The sequence below is a fragment of the Patagioenas fasciata genome, chromosome 2, assembly GCF_037038585.1.
Source record: "Patagioenas fasciata isolate bPatFas1 chromosome 2, bPatFas1.hap1, whole genome shotgun sequence".
Taxonomy (NCBI): Eukaryota; Metazoa; Chordata; class Aves; order Columbiformes; family Columbidae; genus Patagioenas; species Patagioenas fasciata.
In genome coordinates, this window is record NC_092521.1 from 140,358,944 (window position 1) to 140,379,256 (window position 20,313).

A 20,313-nucleotide genomic window follows, 5' to 3' on the forward strand; every position below is an offset into this window, starting at 1 on the left:
AAGCATTTGTTCTGGGTTGAGGTCCACAAAGACTTATTATACTTTTGTTCTATTGTGTGGCTATTCTTGCTTAGCCTGAGCAGGACCACTTGCCATCTTTGTAGTACCAAAAGGCACAACTACTTCTAATGACCAAAAGTTGTATAAACTGAGGGAATTATAATGCTCCTCAGAAAGCTGGTAGGGAATGCTGAAAAAAGGAGTCGTGGAACAATCTGAATTGTTCAGAAGACACCATTATAAAATACAGAACTGAAACTTCTTCCTGTTTATTTGTTGATTTTTTTTTTTTTTTTTAACTTTATGTGGCACTGTGTTAGTATTCTTTGAACATTAAGTCCAGAGTGACCTTTGAGAAGTGGAAAATTATAAAAGAGCTTAAGTGCCTGGAAAACTAGAGGGACTGATGTCCTACCGCGAGTCAGTTTTCATTGACTCAAAGAATGGTGACTGTCATGTCAACAGCCAAGGGAGGACATGTGAGGGAAGAAGCTGTATGTCCAAGAGAAAATTGTAGGTGTTGTATGTGGTAGGTAATGTGCTGCTTGAAGTAGCTTGCAAAAAGAGGTCGGAGCTATTTCTTTGTGTAGAATGAGCATGGATGTAGCTGCTTTCCAGCCCTGGCAGTACATGCTGAGGTGTAGTTTCATTGCAGGAATCAGAGAGACATGAAAGAGGAATAAAAAATGGGGGGGTGGGGAAGGGAGGAAGTATCTTTGTTTCTCCTATTATAATTCTTGATGATAGCAAATCCTAATCTAATGGATTTTATCAGTGAATGTCACCTACACTCACAGTGACCACAATGAATAATAATCCTGCAGAAAAGCTACTAACAATATATTGTTATTTTACTTACTATACCCAAGGCTACCATTTACATGCTATTAGCCCTAGCAGGTTCCAGAGACAGCCTTCCCAAAGCACAATACAGCATTGCTTTGGTTTTTATTGTTTCCATAGTTCAATCCCATTTTTCTCATGGGAGATTTGAAGTCTCTTTTAGCTCTCTTTGTAAACTGGAAATGTTTGACAGTCATTACTATATTTATTGTAGGTTGGGAAGCCTGAACCCTTTGTTTTTTGGAGTTGTTTTGTTCTGAATTCTTTTCCTCTAGATCAGTTTATTAAGGTGTCTGGTACTTTGATTGCCCCCTACCCCCCACCCTGTGCCCTGTTTCGTTACCTGGTTTTGATAGTGAAGCTCAAGGGATCCGTGGATATCTTCTCATCGGTTCCATTTGATGGGGGAAGTTCCTTTATCTTGGTCCATGGTGTAGTGCATGGGCAGATAAAACTAGGAACTGCTGTTGAACAAATCCTGCATCCCTTGCACTTACTAAATGGTTTGACAGGAATTTCAGGTTTACGGGGAATGAGGTATCTAACCTGACTTTGACAGCAAGGAATTAAACTGATATGAAGGAATATGTCACTAAAATTATTATTTCCTTTGCACTAGCTCTTCTAGAACAAAAATCTGTTATTGACAGGTGTTGTACATACACATAATACAGATTAATTCTAAGGCTTACTTGATTTATTGTCCGCCTTCAACTTTTCTTCAGGTTTAGCGTACTTTTGCAGGTACAAGGAGACTAGAACAGATGATAGAGATGTTTCAATCTTATTTCAGTATGTTTTATGTTTGCTGTCTTTTCTGAATATCTGCTTTGTATTCATGGATTATGTTCCGATGCTTTTTGTGTGTCTTTTTTTTTTTTTCTCGGCGTGTATAAACTTCTGTTTTGCCAGTTAAACCTTATCTTATATCTTGCCAGTATTTATGTTTTTCTTATTGTTTTCATGCCCGTGGTGTATGACAGTTCTTCAGTTTGACAGAATCTCTAGATTTTGATGTGCTATTTGTTGTGGGGTTTTTTCATTAAGAACAAACACAAAAGCTGTATTATGCTAAATCAACAAGGGACTTCTGTGGTATCACAATAGTTACCCCACATGCTAGCAAATAAAAGTACCTTGTAGCTTTCCATCAATCTGCTTTTAGTTTTTCAAGCTAAACTTGACAAGACTCATAATTCAAGCCTGCTTCAGTTATTTTTTGTAAATTCTAACAAAGTTGCTTATATCCCTATGGAAATAATAGCACTGAATTTTTTACTAATTTTATAAATGATCCAAAGAAGAGTCAGATTTATTTGCTTTGTTATCTGCTTTACTCAGAAATATGTTTTACTGTTGATTTCTGTGAGTCTGTTATTTCTTTTCCTAGTAGCATAATATGTAAATACAGTTTTTATGGTATATGATTTGGTGAATTAGCTTGGGCTAGGAGAGAAATAAAGACCTTTTTTGAAGGGACAATGTTTCCTGTGCGATGTCGTGCTTTTACGTGAGGTTTTATCATCTCCTGACACTATGAAATCATGAGGTGGGAAATGGGGATAATTGTACTTCTTTGCCTACAACAACATCCTCTATATCTGACAAGAAGGACAAACTACACCCACACCAATGTTATTAATATATCATGGGATATATCATGTGATATGCTATAATGCCATAAGAAACTCAAATTGTGAGACTAAGACTGTCAAAGGTTTTATGTAAATATTGCTGTATAAATTTATGAGGCCATGAACAGGTCAGTGTTGCAAGTCAAACCGTTTTGAATGGGAGGAATCAGAAGACAGACCTGCTATGCAATGCCAAAAAATTCATAAACTGTTTTGCAGAATGTTAGATGCTTATAATCAGAATTCAGTTGACTTAGGAAAGAAAATGTAAGCAGAAGCAGAACAACAAATACACAGAGCTCTTTTTACTGCTTGACAGATTTCATTTTCAAAAGATTTGAGAAGAGGTAACAGTTTCAGAGACAACAAAGAGCTAAAGGAAGGCTGTGACACAAGGAAGGCCCTAAATTCGTAGACCCATAAAAGGATTAGGATTCTTGTGATAATCTTTGTAATTTTGGGTGTAGGTATAGAGTCCCAAGTACAAACAAGTTTCTCAAAAAGACAGGAATGACTGTAACGAAAGAAAGGGAAGGCAAAATATGGTTATAGAAATCTCTTGTTACGGGTAGGTGAGAACACTGGAGAAGCAAAGGACAGCGTCCTTCTGGAGCAGGTCCTTAGCTTTCTGTAGCTTAACAGGTACTTCAAAATAAACCCCAAACTAACAGCTGAAAATAGACCTAAGTTTCAGCTGGAGACAGACGAGGTGGGTTTTTTCTTATTTGCTTTTTTATGGTTTGTTTTGAGTTTTGTTGGTTTGGGGTTTTTTTTCAGTATTATATATGCCTAATACTTTGATCTGTTCTTTTTGAAATATTTTGTTTCAAATATGAGCTAAATTTATTGATGAAAGAGTTAACACCATTCAGCAGCCATCTGAAATATTCTGCCACTGGTATTTTTCAACCATACCAGTTCTGTGGAGTGTGGGCAGGAGCTAACAGCTGACAGTTGTCAGCAGATGTGGTAATGTCAGCTAAAACTGGTGACTGAGATGTTTGCCCATTTTTCTTAATGGAAGATACGTAAATTTCCCTTTCTCTGATTCTTGCTTTATTTCAGTATTACATAGGTAATTTTACTGGAGAAATACAAAAATACATAGTTCTCTTGATAGTCAAGTGAGAGAGGTTTGGGTTTTTTTTTTGTTGTTGTTTGTTTGTTTAGGGTTTTTGTTTTGTTTTTGGTTTCCATTAGGAAAGCAGCAGTTGTTTTTTCATAGCTTTATCCCTCTCATCACTAGTGTACTAGAGCTCTGTGGATAATGACATGTGTCTGCCAACAATCTGCTTCAGTGTATTTGTGAAAAAAATTTAAAGGGTCTCCTAGCAATCCCTTTAAGCTCTACCTTGGAATTTTCATGACAAAAAAATCGAAAGTGGGCCACTGTTGTGATTATGAACTACACTATTTACTCTTCAATATTTAGTTTTCCTCCATCGTATATCATTTGTGAATCATGACCCACATTAGCTAAACAGTGATTTTCTTTATGTGTGTGTGGTGAAGGCAAACAAAGTAGTATGGCAGATGCACCATTTTTATATAGATTGTATTACCCTTCTTAATTCATGTCTGTTTATTACTAAGACCTTAGGCACAGTCAACCAGTCCAGGATACTTTGTCTGCTGCCTTATTAGTGTGAGATTATTTCCTCCTTTAGCATTAATTAAATGAGATGCATTGATTTGTGCTGACTCTACAAAGTCCTCCATGGCTACAAGGCTTTTGCAGGGGATTAGAGAGGACTATCTGTGTGTCAGTGAATACTTTTGCAACAGCTGCTGGGAGTATCAATGTGAATCGAGGAGTTTTGTATCTAATTGCTTATGTGTGCATTAGTAAAATCTTGTCTGTTATGAGAGTCTACAGGGTCCAAGAAATCAGTTTGAACTTTCTGTATCCACTTGTATTAGGATTTTTTTTAAACTTTTTTTTCACTTTGAATATTCTAACCTGAAGCAATGCAAATTTCCCATCAAAAAATAAATTAAAATTTAATTTAGAATTTCAGTTGAGTTTTTATTTTAATATAAATATATTTCCCATAGGAGATTCTAATCTAGCATGGTAGTAGGCTTAGGTTCTCAAGTTGTTGTTAGAATTCTTTGCTGTTTCATAGATTGGATCTTTCCAAAGATTTATATATATGTGTATATATATATATATATATATATATATATATATATATGGATGCAAGATGCCATATTTGTCCTATTGTGTATTCTCTAGAAATATGCTCCCTATTGCCCTGCACCAGAAATACTAGCTTAGGCCTTTGTGTTATAGTGCCACCATATCTGCCCTGTCGACAGGACACCAGTCATGAAGCAGTCATCCATCAACCCAAAGACCTGTAGTTAGTTCACCAGAGACAGAACTGCTGATGCAGAAGGTAGTTAAGCATTAATAATTACTCTCAGGTTTTGAGGCTTTGAAGGATATCCTGGAAAAAAAGATCATGTGGAGTTCAATCTATCTTCCCATGGCTAGGCAGAAATATTCTCAAGAAATGCATATATTCTATTGCAAGTGAAATGCAAATAGTTGTATTTTTTTTTTTTTGTCCTGGAAGATGAGATCCAAGACCTTTATATTTTCTTGGGGAAAAAAAAAAAAAAGTGTTAAAGAACATAAACCATTCTAACATTGCAGGATTTTTTCTTGGAAACATAGCGTAACATTTTAGTCATGAAAGCAGAAACATAACTCTGTGAGTCCTAAGGACAAAGGAGTTCATGTAAACACTTTTTGAGATATTCTTTGTCTTCACCCTTCAACTCAAGTAGTCGGTCTGTTCTTAGATATTGACCATGCAATTTGTGGGGAAAAACCTTATATCAGTGTACTTAACCTGCTTTGTCATTAGATGAATTGTGAAGTCCATTGAAGTCCTCCATTATAAATTATCCATCACATCTGTTAATGACTTTGTTCTAGGAGTCCAGATTTAATAACCAATTAGCAATGGGACAGTAAACATTTCCCTTTTAATGACGAGTTCAGTTCATACTCTTAGTGGTTCAAAGCCATTTGGTAAGTTGTGGTTCAGTAGTAAACCTTTAATGATAAAATAACCATGTTCTTGCTGGTAGTAGGCAACTGCCCATTTCACAGCCTTGTGAAGTTCAGTTGACAGGAGCTGAAGTAATTGAGAAAACTATTGCACTGGGAAAAGGAACAGGCATTCCGGGATGGGTGTCTTTCTAGCACCCTTCCGGACCATGCAGGGCCAGTGCTCTGTACCACATTATCCCAAGGTCTCATCTCTCCAACATCCCTCAGATGTTGTGAGGAGAAGAGTGAGCTGCAGGAAGCACACAGTGAAAGACCGTAGTCAGGAGAAGAAACAGCAGGCAAACTTTGAACTACAGATGTCCAGAGAACTATCTTTAGCCTTTACACAGTGTTGGTCTTCTATTTCACTGTCCCTCTCTAACCTTGACACTCTTCTTCAGCTCTTCTTAATAGCTGCTTCACTGCTCTCATTATTTCCTTCTCTGCATCTGTTGTATTTCTACCTTGGTAATATCTTGCTTGTTCTTCAAAACTCAAGGCTCTAAGCACGCCGTTTACTGTAATTATATTACACAACCAGTTGTGTGATATAATTGGATGATATTCCACCATGTGGACACCCACACATTAGAAGCCTGTTTCTTTAATAAGATTTCACACTGTCTAATGCAAGGGGCACCATTTCAAGGGTGATTAGATTAGAGCGAAAACAAGTCTGAAAACAGAAAAATGGTTTGTTCGTGTCCTTTTCATGTCAGAAACCATGTATCTGCATCACTAGTCCCATTTGCATGTAATATTTCTGGTTTCTGTGTTTTCTGTGTAATTTTTCTATATCACTATCTCACTTACTAAAATTTTTACAGCGTGGATAAAGTTTACAAATAAAAACACATAAAATATAGCAAAATGACCAACAAAATAGTATAAACTTTTCAAGGTTCCTGAACATACACTTTTTGAATTTGAGGGGTTATTGTTATGAACTTATGGAGATTATCATCCTTAGTCACCCTAAAACATATGTTGACTTAATTCACATAGAAAGGCTTCTGAAGTGATGATGTGCTTTAGAGAAGCATTTTCTGAAAAGTACCGTTAAATGGGTAGTAAATGGAGTGGAACAAGTCATTCGGAACAAGTAGTTGTTTTTTTTAATTCCATCTTCTCTCTTGGCTAGAGAAATATCTGCAAGGAATTTGAAGTCTGCTTCTGCCTGGGTTCCAAGGGAGTCCAGTGGCACAGCTAAATGCTAACTAGTCTGTTGAGCAAAATAGAGAGGTGCCTGAGAGGAAAAGAATATGGCAAGGGATGAATATGCCAAAAACTTAATGTCAGGTGTAACAGGATCATTTTCATTCTACACAGTAATTACCTATAGAATGCACATCAGGGGGCAGACTTTTTATTTTTTTCCTTTGTTTTCCATTTTTATTTGTGGCAACATTCTTCATTACATTTCACTGTCTGGTCAGGAGATATCAGAGTAGGCTCTTGAGGGCATTGCATTCTGTTTCTGCTTCACCAAGATATTGCTTTTGGCAGGATGTTTATTTCTTTTCTCCTCTTTCTTTGTTTTCTGTGTCTATGCAGTGTGTCTTTACAATTCTCTTGACGCTGTGTTCCTAGCCATTTCTTTTCCTCTTCTCTCTCTCCTTGTTTTTTCTTACCCTTTCCTCTCTTCCCCCTCAGACTCTCTCTTGTCTTGTGTCTCCTCAGTTGTTTTGACTTCTGACTCTTTGCCATGAAAAGTAACTTCACTCATTTATTTTCTTTTCCTTCTGTTTGGAGGTGGCTGGGAAACTGTGAAACTCCTTTCTGGATCCCTTTATTCTGTTCACATCCTTGACCTATTTTTTATCCAGTGTTCTTAGTGTACCAGTGGTTGGGAGTTTTTTATGCTTGTCTTGCATATTGCATAATAATGTGGTTTTCTTTCTGCTCTCAAAAAAGTATTCCGCAATTCCACCATCTCCAAGCCTTCCATTTTTCTTGTTCAGCTGGTTAATTTTCACATGTGGAGTTTCGGTCTTGATGCTAGCTTTTCTGAGCAAGCAGGAAGAAGTGAGAGGAGAGTATCATAGGCCAGGTGTCCGAGAGATGGCATAGGAAAGAGCTATATGGTGAGCAGAACCTATTCTGTAAAGCCTATAGGATCAAGGACCCAGTGTAAGATTGCAGCTCAGTATTTTTCCATTATAAAGTGAGTGGGAAATGTCACCTGACCCACTGTATTCTATCCAGAATGCATTAGCACATAAGCAAGCTTGTAGTTTTCCATGTTATAACACTTACTTTGACACTAAACCTGTAACATGATGCTGTTCTGGCTTTATTACATTAAATGCTAAAGCAGTTTTAGTGCCTGACTTCAATGTAGATATTTCATACATAGCATGAAAAAAGTTGCTATAGTAATATGGTTTCATTTGATATTTTATGGAATCACTTGAACTACAGCTGAGTGTAATTAAAATGTTACCTTGGACTTTCATATAGTATCATGTATTTGATATCATGTCTATCTAAACTTTTTGGCTAACATTCTCATTATCTCACAAAAATATTTATTGTCCTCATTTGGTTGACCTGAAGGGAAAGAAATGAAAGTAGTTTCTAATTTTTCAATTACTGTAGTTTAGTGTGTTCCACATAGCTCCTTTTGGTAGGCTATGAAGTATTCCCATGCTAAACTTGTCCAAGTACCAAAATATTGTGATATCCTGGAGATAATTTTATATGACTGGGGTAGATTGGGAAGATACCTTTGAGATTAATCAAGACAAATTTAAAATAGCTCAGAGGCTTATGGAAGTCCTTAAAATAAAGTCTTCCTCAAGCAGACCGTACTAACTGAAGCTACCTCATTAAGAATGCACAATATATTTAAGGCAGCTTGAATTTGTTTCTTCCAGACATTAATTACAGAGGCAGAAATTTAACAAATGCTAAATGACATAAGTGTGTTACAGTAGAAAGGTTTCTTCAGGAACAAAAAAAAAAAAAAAAACAAACCAACAAAAACCAACACGTACCCAAAACAAAACAAACAAACAGCCCAACAACCCCCCCAAAACAAACAAACAAAAACCCAAAACAAAGCAAACATACAAACAAAAAAACACAAGTTATGTTGGAAGACATCATTTCAGAATCTCAAGCAAATTCATAAAGAGCATAATCTTCACTTAGACGCTAAACACTTATTTTATTGCTTGGAGGAAACTGTTTATTTTAAAATTTTTGTTATTCTGCATTTTCATTCAGTAGTTTCTTGATTATATGAGCATATGGTTTTGTGTAGCGCTGTTTGTAGTGCTTGTTAGAAGCTTCTTTCTGCTGATGATAAAGACTTTGATATTTATGCAATCTAAGTCCAATGTAGGATGAGGCTCTGAGATAGGATGCCTCTGATTTCTAAGACTCACTCAGAGATGTCACGTAAGGTGAAATGTAATCAATTTTGCATTTACTACTGCAGGGCAGTCTGTGTCACCACCTCTGATATGCAGTGATATGAGCTTCAAAAATATATTTTGTCTAACACAGTGTACCTTTCATACAGTATCACAGAGCTGATCAATCAAATGGTGAGAGATATTTAATAAACATGCTTGCAATTCAAGCTAATAACATTCTAGCCATTTTAAAGAAGACACATTTCGTGAACAGTAGTTCCACAGTGCTCAAATTGAGGATGTGCTCTGTACATTTATTTAACTATGTAACACTTCCAAACAAAGGAAGGCTATATAGGATAAAATAATCACCTGAATTTGACCAGAAAATATTATGAATGTTACTGTATTTTTTTTAAACCCTTCTCTTCAAGTATCTACAACAAATTAGTGGAAGCAACTAGAAATGGGTTTATAGATTTAAAATATTTTAAGTGTTTTAATTCTTTACTTACTTGTGATTGATATTGGTTGTTTTACAGAAGAGACAGAATACCTTTACTTAGAAGTATAGATTAAAACACCAGAGCTGCTAACATCAGTTCTGATGAAAATGACAGTGATTTCTTTCAAACAAAGAAAAATCAAGTTATGTGAGAAACACTTAAAACCGTGCCTAGCAAACTATGCCAATCATTTGAGAATATTACCCAAATATGTGTTAGGTTTGCAACTGTGTTCATTAAATATCTTAATTCACTTTTAACTGCACCAAGGTTTCTTTACTCTTTAAAGTGAATATTTGCCAACACTAAATACATTGCAGGTCTGACACGGGAAAGGGAAGAGTTCATATAGGCTATAAGGCATAGTTGCAGTAAAAATGCAGTAAAGGCCAGCTTTTTGTTTGAGGTTTTATAGTTTCTGTTTTAAACATTAGCATAAACGACACATATTGTAGAGCTATGGCATATGTTGCTTTTAAAAGAAAGACATTTTCACTCATTCAGTGAATTGAGGCCTCATGTTACTCCCTACAGACCATGTCATAGCCTTTTCCAACCTCCCAGGACCGATGACTTATCCAAAGCAAACATCTGCTTTTCCATTCAGTGCAATTATTCAGTGTGCTACTGGGGGCAGATGGTTGTTAATCGACAGATCATTAATGTGGCAGGCCACTCTCTCTTTCTAGCCTTAGAAAGGTCACAAGGTGTTAAGTTCCCTCGCTCCAGGCTGGTAAGATGCGTATCTTTTGATTCAGTTGGATTTTTAATATATAACTACAATTGAGTTACTTGTTACAGTTACGGAGGAGCTTTTAATTAAACCTTTTTTTCCTTAAAAAATATATTGATTTTACAGCATAAGAATGGTGCAACTGAGAGATGGGTTAGTGTCAATTACACTGTAGCTGTCAGAAAGTTTGAATGCTGAAATCTGGTGACTGTGAATCCTAATCAGATAGCAGTGAGGATGCTCAGCTGCTACTCTGACACAGTCTCCAGCTATATGTGTCAATTTTCTGCAGAATTTAATTTTTCCCTAATGATGAAGAAATGTCTCTATTCACACAGTCCTGTCAAGTCGAACTTTGGACAATCTAAATGAAGTAGACGAGGGCTTCAGGGAGAAGTGGCAGAGTGACGTGATGAAGAGATTTCACTTTCTTTTCCATTCATGCAGGTTATATTGAGGAAGCCTGCATTATTCCATGTCCCTCAGACTGCAAGCTCAGTGAGTGGTCCAACTGGTCTCGCTGTAGTAAATCCTGTGGGAGTGGGGTAAAGGTTCGATCTAAATGGCTCCGTGAAAAACCCTACAATGGTGGAAGACCCTGTCCAAAGCTAGATCACGTCAATCAGGTAATTTGTATTTACATTATTGATATAGCTTTTTCCATACCTCAGATAACCCTTTTAGCTGTATTGTCTGCTGATGTAGAAAAACTATAAAAAACATGAGGGACAGATGCAGATAGAAGGAAGAGTATATGTTGACTTAGGTTTCCTCAGTGAGCTTAGGATCTGCCTTCATTTGTTTCTCATCTGCAAGAACTTAGCGCAATGTCTGAAGTGCAGATTGGAGACAATAAAACGTTCTTATATGGAGATTGTGAAGAGCACTTTTCTGAAGATCTTCTGTTACAAAGAGTAAAATGTCTCATTACAGATGCTCAAACTGGTAAGATTCTTAGTGTCATTCCCTGACCATCTTAGATCAGAAAGCAAGTTAAAACTCTCAAACACTCACACAGTATCATCCCAGTGGCCTTTAATGGGTTTTAGACAAGCTGGAGCTTGACCTTTCAGGTACGCTTGCCCTGATACTGTGGTTCCAGTCAGAAAGGCACTTCTGAAGTCCATCTCCCAGTTGTCCCACCAGCCACCCTTGATTTTCCAGCACGAAGCAGCCTGGCTGCCCAGTCTCCATCTTCTTCAAGTGAAGCTAAGCCAGAAAATGTGACCAAAGAGCACATTGGAAGTGCTTTGACCACTGATGAGCATTTAGTTTTTGGGATCAAGTTTAGCACTAGTCCAAATCAGAGCCCCGAAGCTTGCTTGCTCCTGTTTGCTTGGAGAGCTTTAGAAATAAAAACCTTCCTTGTCAATTAACTTTTACTCTTCAGAGTTGATTTATATCCATATTACTGTTTAATTTAATTTAGTCTGCAGAGGCATGTTAAACAACCACACAATTTTCTCTGTACATATTCAAAGACTGAAAAAAAAATGTGCTGTCAATTTGCATTAGAATAAAACTGAAGGTACTTAATATTATCCTATTGACATTTTGCTAGCACAGAGTGAAATGGCTTGTTGATCTAATTTTCTACTTTAGGGAATGTAATTAGTTCTAATTTATAAAATAATAAGTGTTAAACTGCAGCTAATAAAGTAAGTCTGTGATCTACTTTAACAAAATGCAAACTAGAATGAGGATTGCTGGGTACGGGTCAGCATGCAAATATGCTTTAAATTAGGAGGAATGTATTTCAACAGGAGCAAAATGTAGTCTATACCGAAGCCTTATTCCTTCTTTAATATTCATGTAGTACATAATAGGCTCGTATTTTTCTGCATCAAAGGTGATTTTGCTAGCGGGCTGTTAGGCACTTGGATGCAACACTGTTGCCCTCTACTGGTACTTTGACTCGAATTTGATTTGTTGCAATGTTACATGGTACTTGCCCAATAATAATAGATGATTCAAGATGCAATTATTGTAAAAATAAAATTATAATATAGTACTTTAAAGAGAAGGGAGCTCTAAAGATGGGAATGTGGAAGAATTTAGAGGCTGATCTTTCAATTTTAAATACATTCACTGTAAATTCAGAAACATGCAGGGAATACACATGCATTCTAATTTTGCATTAATTATTTAATCTAAATGTGGTCCACAATTCATTCAACTGGAAAAGTACTGACTCTTCAGAATATTTACTTCAATTATAAAATGTAATTTGTTTTATTTATGTATTTATTAGCTATATATGTAACATGCTTATTTGCACATATACAAAGCACAATGATCAGAGTGGGTCTTTGGTGCCCACAAGTGTGTATAAGATGATGTACAGAGGGGCTATGCTGTAAGGTGAGATCTAGGAATTAGGAACTCTGGGGAAAGACTGCAATGTGGAACAGAAGATGGGAAAGAGGATGCTGGCAGTCTGGCAACGGCTGTTGCAAAGAAGGAGGAAATAATCCATTTTCCATGGCCATCATGGATAGGATAAAAAGCAGCAGGCTTAGACTGCTGCAAGCAGATTTGGGTTAAGCCTTGGGGAAACTTTTTAATGGTAAAGCTAGTGAAACATTGAAATACAGTGCTTAAGATGTTTGTCAAGTTTTAAGAACAAGTTGTTCAACATCTCACAGGGCTGACATGTACAACTGTATTTTGGAGGGAGACTGAACACAGTGAATGGTAGATGTCTCACTGAGTGTCTCTCCTCCTGGGCCATGCTTGCCAGGGTGACTCCTGAACCATGCTCCAACTGAATGAAGCTTGCTCAGTACTCACTTCAGTAGACTAAAAGTCTTCATAATTCAATAATAATAGTCAGATCTATTATAAAAGCATGTCAATGGCCTTCAGAGGATTTCAAATGAAGAGACTAATCTGAGATTGTGGAGAAAATAAGGACATCCCTGTCTTCACTGGCTTCAGGCATTATTTGCCCCCTTACCCAGCAGGTGTGTACAATCCTTATACCACCCAACTGCCCTGGTCTGCAGTCATAGTTAAAAAATGCCAGTAGGGTCAAGAGAACACTACTAAACACATGCAATGCAATACAGAATTTTCTTTTGGTTTTCTGGGAAGATATCCAATTTCTGTTTTACTGGAAAGGCTGTTGAATATGTGGGATTTATGTATTCTTCTTGTGCCAAACAGGATGAGACATATAGAGACATTTCCCTAAATTAGGGTTTCCTCTATTCTCATTTTGGAGAAGCTGGACAAGAATAACTGAAGTACCACTTGCCATGTGACTAAAAATTGTGCACTGAGTCCAGTACCTTCCTTAACATACATTTACAACTGCCATCTCTATGCTTGAGTTAATGCTTATGTAGTTCAAATATGGCCCAAATATGCTGATTCTGCTGGTCTTTTTGTGCGTGGGCTGATCAGCTGCATAGTGGTACACCAGACTCTATATACATTCACTATATACATTCACTTTTCAAGGGTTTTTTTTGTTTGGTTTGGTTTGGGGTTTTTTTTGTTTGGTTTTTGTTTTTTTGGTTTTGTTTTTTTTTTTTTTTTTGTGGCTGATGGTATTTTGTTGCTAAACTATCAAACCGTCGGTCCTCTTTTTCTACCTAAGCATTGCTGCTGAAAAGAATCAAGGACTTGTTTAAGACAATGTCTTAGATTGTTGAGAAATATTAGTTGTACTGACTTGATACCCAAAATGGTATGTGAAATTAGCTGATATAAGATAATTTTGAGGCATGGGGCTTCAGGTAGTTATGCATTATTAAAATAAGTAATGGAGGACTTAGGAACTTTGGAAGGATGAGAAATGCCAGTTCTTTTTATTCTACTAAATCTGTTGCATTAATGCTATCAGAACAATTTCAATTAATAGAGAATTCCAGTATCCTCTCCAAAACTATTGAGGATTTTTACTTGTTTTAGGGAAACTGGATTCCCTACTGTGTGAAGAGTTGGTGCTCATTATAGACAAAAAAGGAAAACAGTGTGTGTTAAGAACTGAGAAAGAGGCTAGCTAATTTATAGTCTCTTCCAACTTGTTGTCGTTTATAAACTGTTATTTTCTTCCAAGGGCAAATTTCTTGCAAAAATGCCTCATGACAGCAGGGGAGATTCAAGAGGAAAAAATGGATGCCTCTTGCTTGGCAGAAGTCATAGAATATTGTATATAATAAAAGCTAAATTAATGCCATTTAAATACCTATGCTTCACTCTAATCTTTCTTTTCATCTTTGTTTTTTCTCTTGGGTTCATGAAAATACTTTCTTCAGGCTCAGGTAAGAGTTTCTAAAATAGAGAGATAACCTTAACATGTGCTTCCTGATTGTGCTCTAATGGTTATATTGTCTGTCCTTTTTTGTAGTATATATTTGAGAAAACACAGGAAATACTGTTTCAAATCTGTATGGAAGTCTAAACACAATACTAATGCTGGCACACCAATATGTTAGAGTGATTTTAAGTATCCACAATGAAAAATAAAGTGAAACAGTATGTATTAGTATAATTTACCTTGAGCTCACCTGTCTTTAGAAATACAAAAACCCTGCAACAATGATATGGAGTAGTTGAGGAGAGAGATGAAGGGCAGAGGTAAAGTTTTAGCAGAGTTTTAGTGACATTTTTCTAAAAGATATGCTCGTGAGCCAGCCTAGTTACAGATTTTCGTAGAATCATCGAATACTAGGTTGGAAGGGACAACAAGGATCATTTGGTCCACCCTTTCTTGGCAAAGACAAGATAGACAAGATGACCCAGTACCCTGTCCAGCTGAATCTTCAAAGTGTCAAGTGTTGGGGAATTCATGTTAGTTGTGTTGATGTTATTCGTAGAAATGGCATAATGTGGGTTTAGTGGGAGAGCAAACTAGGGAATCTGTCATTATATGTCTTAGTTTCTGACTTTTTGTTATTTCTATAGTTTTCTAGCAAATATTGTATCTGTATTATTACTATAACCTCTAATTAGGCAAGTTTACCTTTGTTATTCTTACCAAAAAGAGCATTAACCTTTTTTTTACATGATCACTGTTGTACATTTATCTTACTTGTGTGCAACAAACCTGACACTCAATGTGGATTCCAGGTATATGAGGTAGTCCCCTGCCACAGTGATTGCAGCCAGTACATATGGGTTACCGAGCCCTGGAGTGTGTGCAAGGTGACCAATGTGGACTTAAAAGAGAACTGTGGAGAAGGTGTTCAAACAAGGAAAGTCAGGTAAAGCAGTACTGACTGTATTTAATTTTATGTACTTCTCTGTAATGTATAGTGTTAAGTCCAGCTGAAGTATATGAGACCAGAATACTGGCTGATGTAAATCAAAATAGCTTCAGTGAGTCTAATATGATGGCTCTGCCTACTGGTTATAGTTATAGACCTTGATTCTAGTTTATAAACTAATGTATATTGTACTTATACCACTACGAACACTGCAATGTAAAACTTTAGTGTTTTTCTGAAAGATGAAATGGTCCTCTTTCTCTATGAAACTATTATTTTAAAAACGCTTTAAGTACATATGCACTTGGGAATAATAGTTACACTTATTACAGGAACAAATGGCAAAAGGGAATGAAGTGAAATAGAAAAATTCAGAAATATGTTGTTTATTGAACATGATTTGGGCATCTTGTATGCTTGCTCATAATCCTAGAGCTCTAACCAAAGGTTAATTAAAATTAGTCTCACACAGTGCAGTACAACAGCGAATAAAGCAGTACATGGAGTCTGGGTTGGTTGGGGTTTGGTTTGGGGTTTTTTTGATGGCTAACCACAAAGCAATATGCAATTTGATATTATAAATCTGAATATTAAAGCATAATGTGAATTCAGTTTGGAGGTCCAAAATGAGAGCTCTATACGGTGAACTGCAAAATGTTCTCTTTTCCCCGCCACAAGTGTTTAGAAACTGGCACATTTACACAGTTGTGTTCACAATAGCACTGTTTCTCAGTGTAACCACTTCAAATAGGTCAAAGTCTTAATCCTTGCGTGACCCAAGGTAGAAAGACTATGCATAACTGTTCTCACACAGTGGCATCTAAACAAATACCCATAAGAATGCTCTTTAAAAACTCCAGTATGAAAAATCAAAATTAATCAGTGTTTATTTTGAAAAATAGACCTTAACAGTACAATCAAAGATAAAGACATAAAATGTTTTCAGCCCTTTAGGACTACAAACATCTAACTTTTCCTTTATTATCACATGATGTCATTGAAGTTTAGTTTAGTCTGATAATGTAAGGCACTTGTAAAAAAAATTACGTAGTCTAATGGAACAATCTCTGCATATTTTGCTATGTGTGAATGGCTTCCTATTGATATGAGCTTTTCTCTTGCAATTCTGGAAAACAGATGCAAGCTTCTTAATTTGAATGATTCTGGTCTTGTACTAGTTGGTCTTCTGTGGACAGGTAGAAGGGATACGTTAACAATAGATGTCACCACATTGGAAATACTGTGGAATGAAGACCATCGTCTTCAGCTCTACATAACTAAGCATATTAATTTCTCAACTGGGCCTCCAGCTGCTACTTTAACATAATGGTAATTAAAACATATCTGTGTAAGTTAGGGATTAGTACTAAGAATATAAAATCTAAAAAGTTTTTATATTTCTAGATTTTAAAATATCAGTTGAAACATGCACAAAATATGTCTAAACTATAGAAGATTTTCATTATTCAGGCTTAGAGGTAAGCTAATGTCGAGTAAATCATCTGCCTGGAAACTCTCAGCAAATTGCTGATAGGGACTGTCTAAATACTCTGCATTTTGCTATATAGCTTTCATGTGTAAAAATGAGAATTATTTTTGGCTCTTCAGCTTTTCATGGATATTCATAGATCAATACTTAGTTCTATTACTTGAGTTATTTCATTATTGTTATGTGCTGACAAAATGCTAAAATACTTCAGAATACTGTGGAATACAGTTACTGTACAAAATCCATGGCAAACGCAGTTTATATGCAGCCCTTTTTTCCAGGTGCATGCTGAACACTGTGGATGGTCCTTCTGACACTGTAGAGGACTATCTGTGTGATCCTGAAGAGATGCCACTTGGTGCTAGAAAATGCACATTACCATGTCCTGAGGACTGTGTTATTTCTGAATGGGGGGCATGGTCTCGATGTTCTTTGGTAAGAAGTAGAAGTATACTGAAGTGTAACATTTATAGTTTTAGGAGGATACTTTAAAAATCTATGCATGATGTATTGTGCAAAGATGCTGAATTGAGCAGTGATTATACATGTAAATATCTATCTTTCCTGTCATCTTTAGCGTCTTTGATAGTTGGTTGCAAATAAAGTGTGTCAGTATTTTCCATTAAGTGAGATTGTTCCAAACACAAAGTATAATATCCTCAGTGGTCATTCTTAGGTGTGGTCTTGGTTCTGTGTGGTGGAATAGCTTTGGCTATTTTGACTGTGAGTCCATCTTTGACACCAGCTGTGAGCCTCTCCGTAGGAGTGCAGTCGCTGTACTAGAAATGTCACTATCCTGTAACAAGCAAAGTCTGTAGGTCAAGAGCTTTCCTACCATCAATTTCAAAAAAGAATGCCAAAAAAACCAAATCAAATATAAAAAGTGTTTCAGGACCACTGAGTATTCAGGCTCTGGTGCACCACATGATAGCATTTGGAAAGTGAGTATCTCAATATCCATTTTGAGAGCGAAATAGTTCCAAAGCACTCGTACTGAAATATGAACTGGTTAGGAAAGTCCTGAGGTGTTACCACGTTAGAGGATATTTCACCTTGGGTCGTTGTTGTGTTAAAAGGTTTAATTTGGCAGAAACTAAACGCCCTTGCATTCCAGCTTGTGTTCAGTATTTTACTGGGGGCTAGGGGTGGCTGAGCTTAGCTTCTGAGTGATGTCCAATTACACCCAAAATTATCTCAAGTCAGCACTACAGGTCTGATCATGCTCAACAGCCAGTCTGGCATTATGCTGAATTCACATGATTATTGATTCACCAATAGTCCAGAGTTGGGTTGTGGTCGTGGAATTTACACAGTTGCACAGATTCAAGAATAGTATAATATGTACTATAAATGTGAGTGCATACAATGTGAGATTCTCATGACTAGATCCACAGATATTGAGATTTATTAAAGCAACAGGTACAAGTTCTTTTAGATATCTGGTGATAAAATACTGTCTGAAAATACACTTCAGTTGCAAAAATACACGTTACTTGCAAAGATACACATTGGTACCAAGTACATATATTTTAAGATGACTATATGGTGCTACTAATGAGATTACAAATACAAGCTTGAAGTCTAAGTTTCCTGGGGAAACACATGGTATAACCAAGATGCAAATCTTACTCAAAAGTGTCTCTTTGGGGGGAAAGATAGGTTCAATCTGCGACTGATCCCAAAGGTCTCTGATGGTGTTTCCTTGACTTCTCAGTGATGGTGTCTTCCCTAACTTTCCCCTATTGTTAGGGTATTTTATACTATCATCTTCTACATTTAGGTGGAGTTTGAGTGAGCCTAGTGACACATACCTTTGTTATTGATTGGTGTAAAGTTCTCTCAATTTTATTTTAAAGGTATAGACCTAAAAGAATTCAGAGAGCATATTCGAGAGAGAATAGAGGCGTGGTGGAGGCAGGGAGCTTTTGGGATAGATGTATGTTTTGGTTTTATAATGAGATTATAATCAGCAAAGTTCATCCACAAGGCAGATTTTGCCACAACTGCTCGTTCAGCAACTAGCATTTTGGATGGAATGGAATATTATCTCTTAGGTGACAGCAACTGTGTACACAGAACCATTTAGTTCCTGTACCTGCCTTATACACAGGATCTGGCCACAGTATCTCCACACTGCTCCATTCTCTTGCAACTTGGATAATTAGTTTCAATAATTTCACCCCTCAGTAAATATTCCACAGTAGTAACAATGTGAAAGAATGGATTAAATTCTCTTTGAAATAACATGAAGATGATTTCTCTGATGCAACAGCATGATCCTGTTATTTTACATTTGTGGATTTTTGAAGGATTACTTGAAAGGTTGTTGTAATGTGTCATGAAAAAGTATGAGGGTGACAAAATATCAAAGCTGTTTCCAATCTCTCTTTCAAGCCATGCAATGGAAGTGGTGTCCGTGAAAGGTCAGCTGAAGCCCTGAGACAACCAGAAGATGGAAAGTCTTGTCCTGCTGCCATCGAGACAGAAGTCTGTACTTTGAACAAAAACTGCTACCACTATGACTACAATGTGACAGGTATTTGTGCTTTAGTGACAGCCTGAGCTTACTTCCATTCATGTTACAGGACAGGTTTTTCAGCTTTCTGTTCTTATCCAGAGAGAGCTGTGGAGGTTGTACTGAAAACTGATTCAGGCAATTTGATCCAGATAAAACATTACTGGAGGCTTTGCAACTTGGGTGAAGTGTGCATACTATAACTCCAGGAAATGTATTTCTCCTATAATTTTGTGTTTTGCTCAAAATCGGTGCAGATGAAAACAAATATGAGCTTTTCTGGAAGGCATCATGGCACTCACAACTTGCAGTAACAGTCACTGTTTCCAAAAATGTGTAGAAATTGGGCTCCATGAGCTCTTGCATATGTAAAAGTTGTTTGTGAGGATTATTTTAGGGCATCAGAATTAGAATTAGGTGAGAGACTGGATCATTATGAGTTTCATCTAAAATGTCTGCTACGCTAATGAATTCCTTACTTCCAGACTGGAGCACATGTCAGCTCAGTGAGAAGGCTGTCTGTGGCAATGGCATCAAAACGCGGATGCTTGATTGTGTTCGCAGTGATGGCAAATCAGTTGACCTGAAGTACTGTGAAGAGGTGAGTGGGTACCTGTGAGTAAGCTCCCTTCTAATGGTGGTAATTAGTGCTGAGCCAGCTGAGCTATACGGCATGTAACCCGTCTTCACCAGATGTTTTGCAACATTATTCATGGATTGTTAAGTACCCCTGAAATGAACTGTGCTATCAACGGTGATTTTAATACAATTTCCTTCGGTTACTTTTAAGTGCCTCCGTGAACATATGCTAATTATTACGTCCTGAAGGAAATGGCTTAGAAACAATAATTGATAAAGTAGAATAAAGGTAATAAATCTTAATCAGAACACTAATCATCATTCTAATTTGATACGATTTCTGCATCGAGCCTTGGACAGCTGCCAGTATCAATCATTTAC

The 20,313-nt window shown here is 36.7% G+C and overlaps 1 protein-coding gene across 1 annotated transcript in view; it reads left to right on the plus strand.

Annotated features, from left to right (window-relative positions):
- Nucleotides 1-20,313, plus strand: part of THSD7A (thrombospondin type 1 domain containing 7A) — a 281,443-nt gene that overhangs the window by 236,049 nt on the left and 25,081 nt on the right. The window contains exons 16-21 of the mRNA XM_065832371.2: nucleotides 10,584-10,762; nucleotides 14,399-14,404; nucleotides 15,213-15,346; nucleotides 17,120-17,273; nucleotides 19,233-19,374; nucleotides 19,839-19,954. Coding sequence (XP_065688443.1) covers nucleotides 10,584-10,762; nucleotides 14,399-14,404; nucleotides 15,213-15,346; nucleotides 17,120-17,273; nucleotides 19,233-19,374; nucleotides 19,839-19,954 — 731 coding nt within the window. The remainder of the gene's footprint in view (nucleotides 1-10,583; nucleotides 10,763-14,398; nucleotides 14,405-15,212; nucleotides 15,347-17,119; nucleotides 17,274-19,232; nucleotides 19,375-19,838; nucleotides 19,955-20,313) is intronic.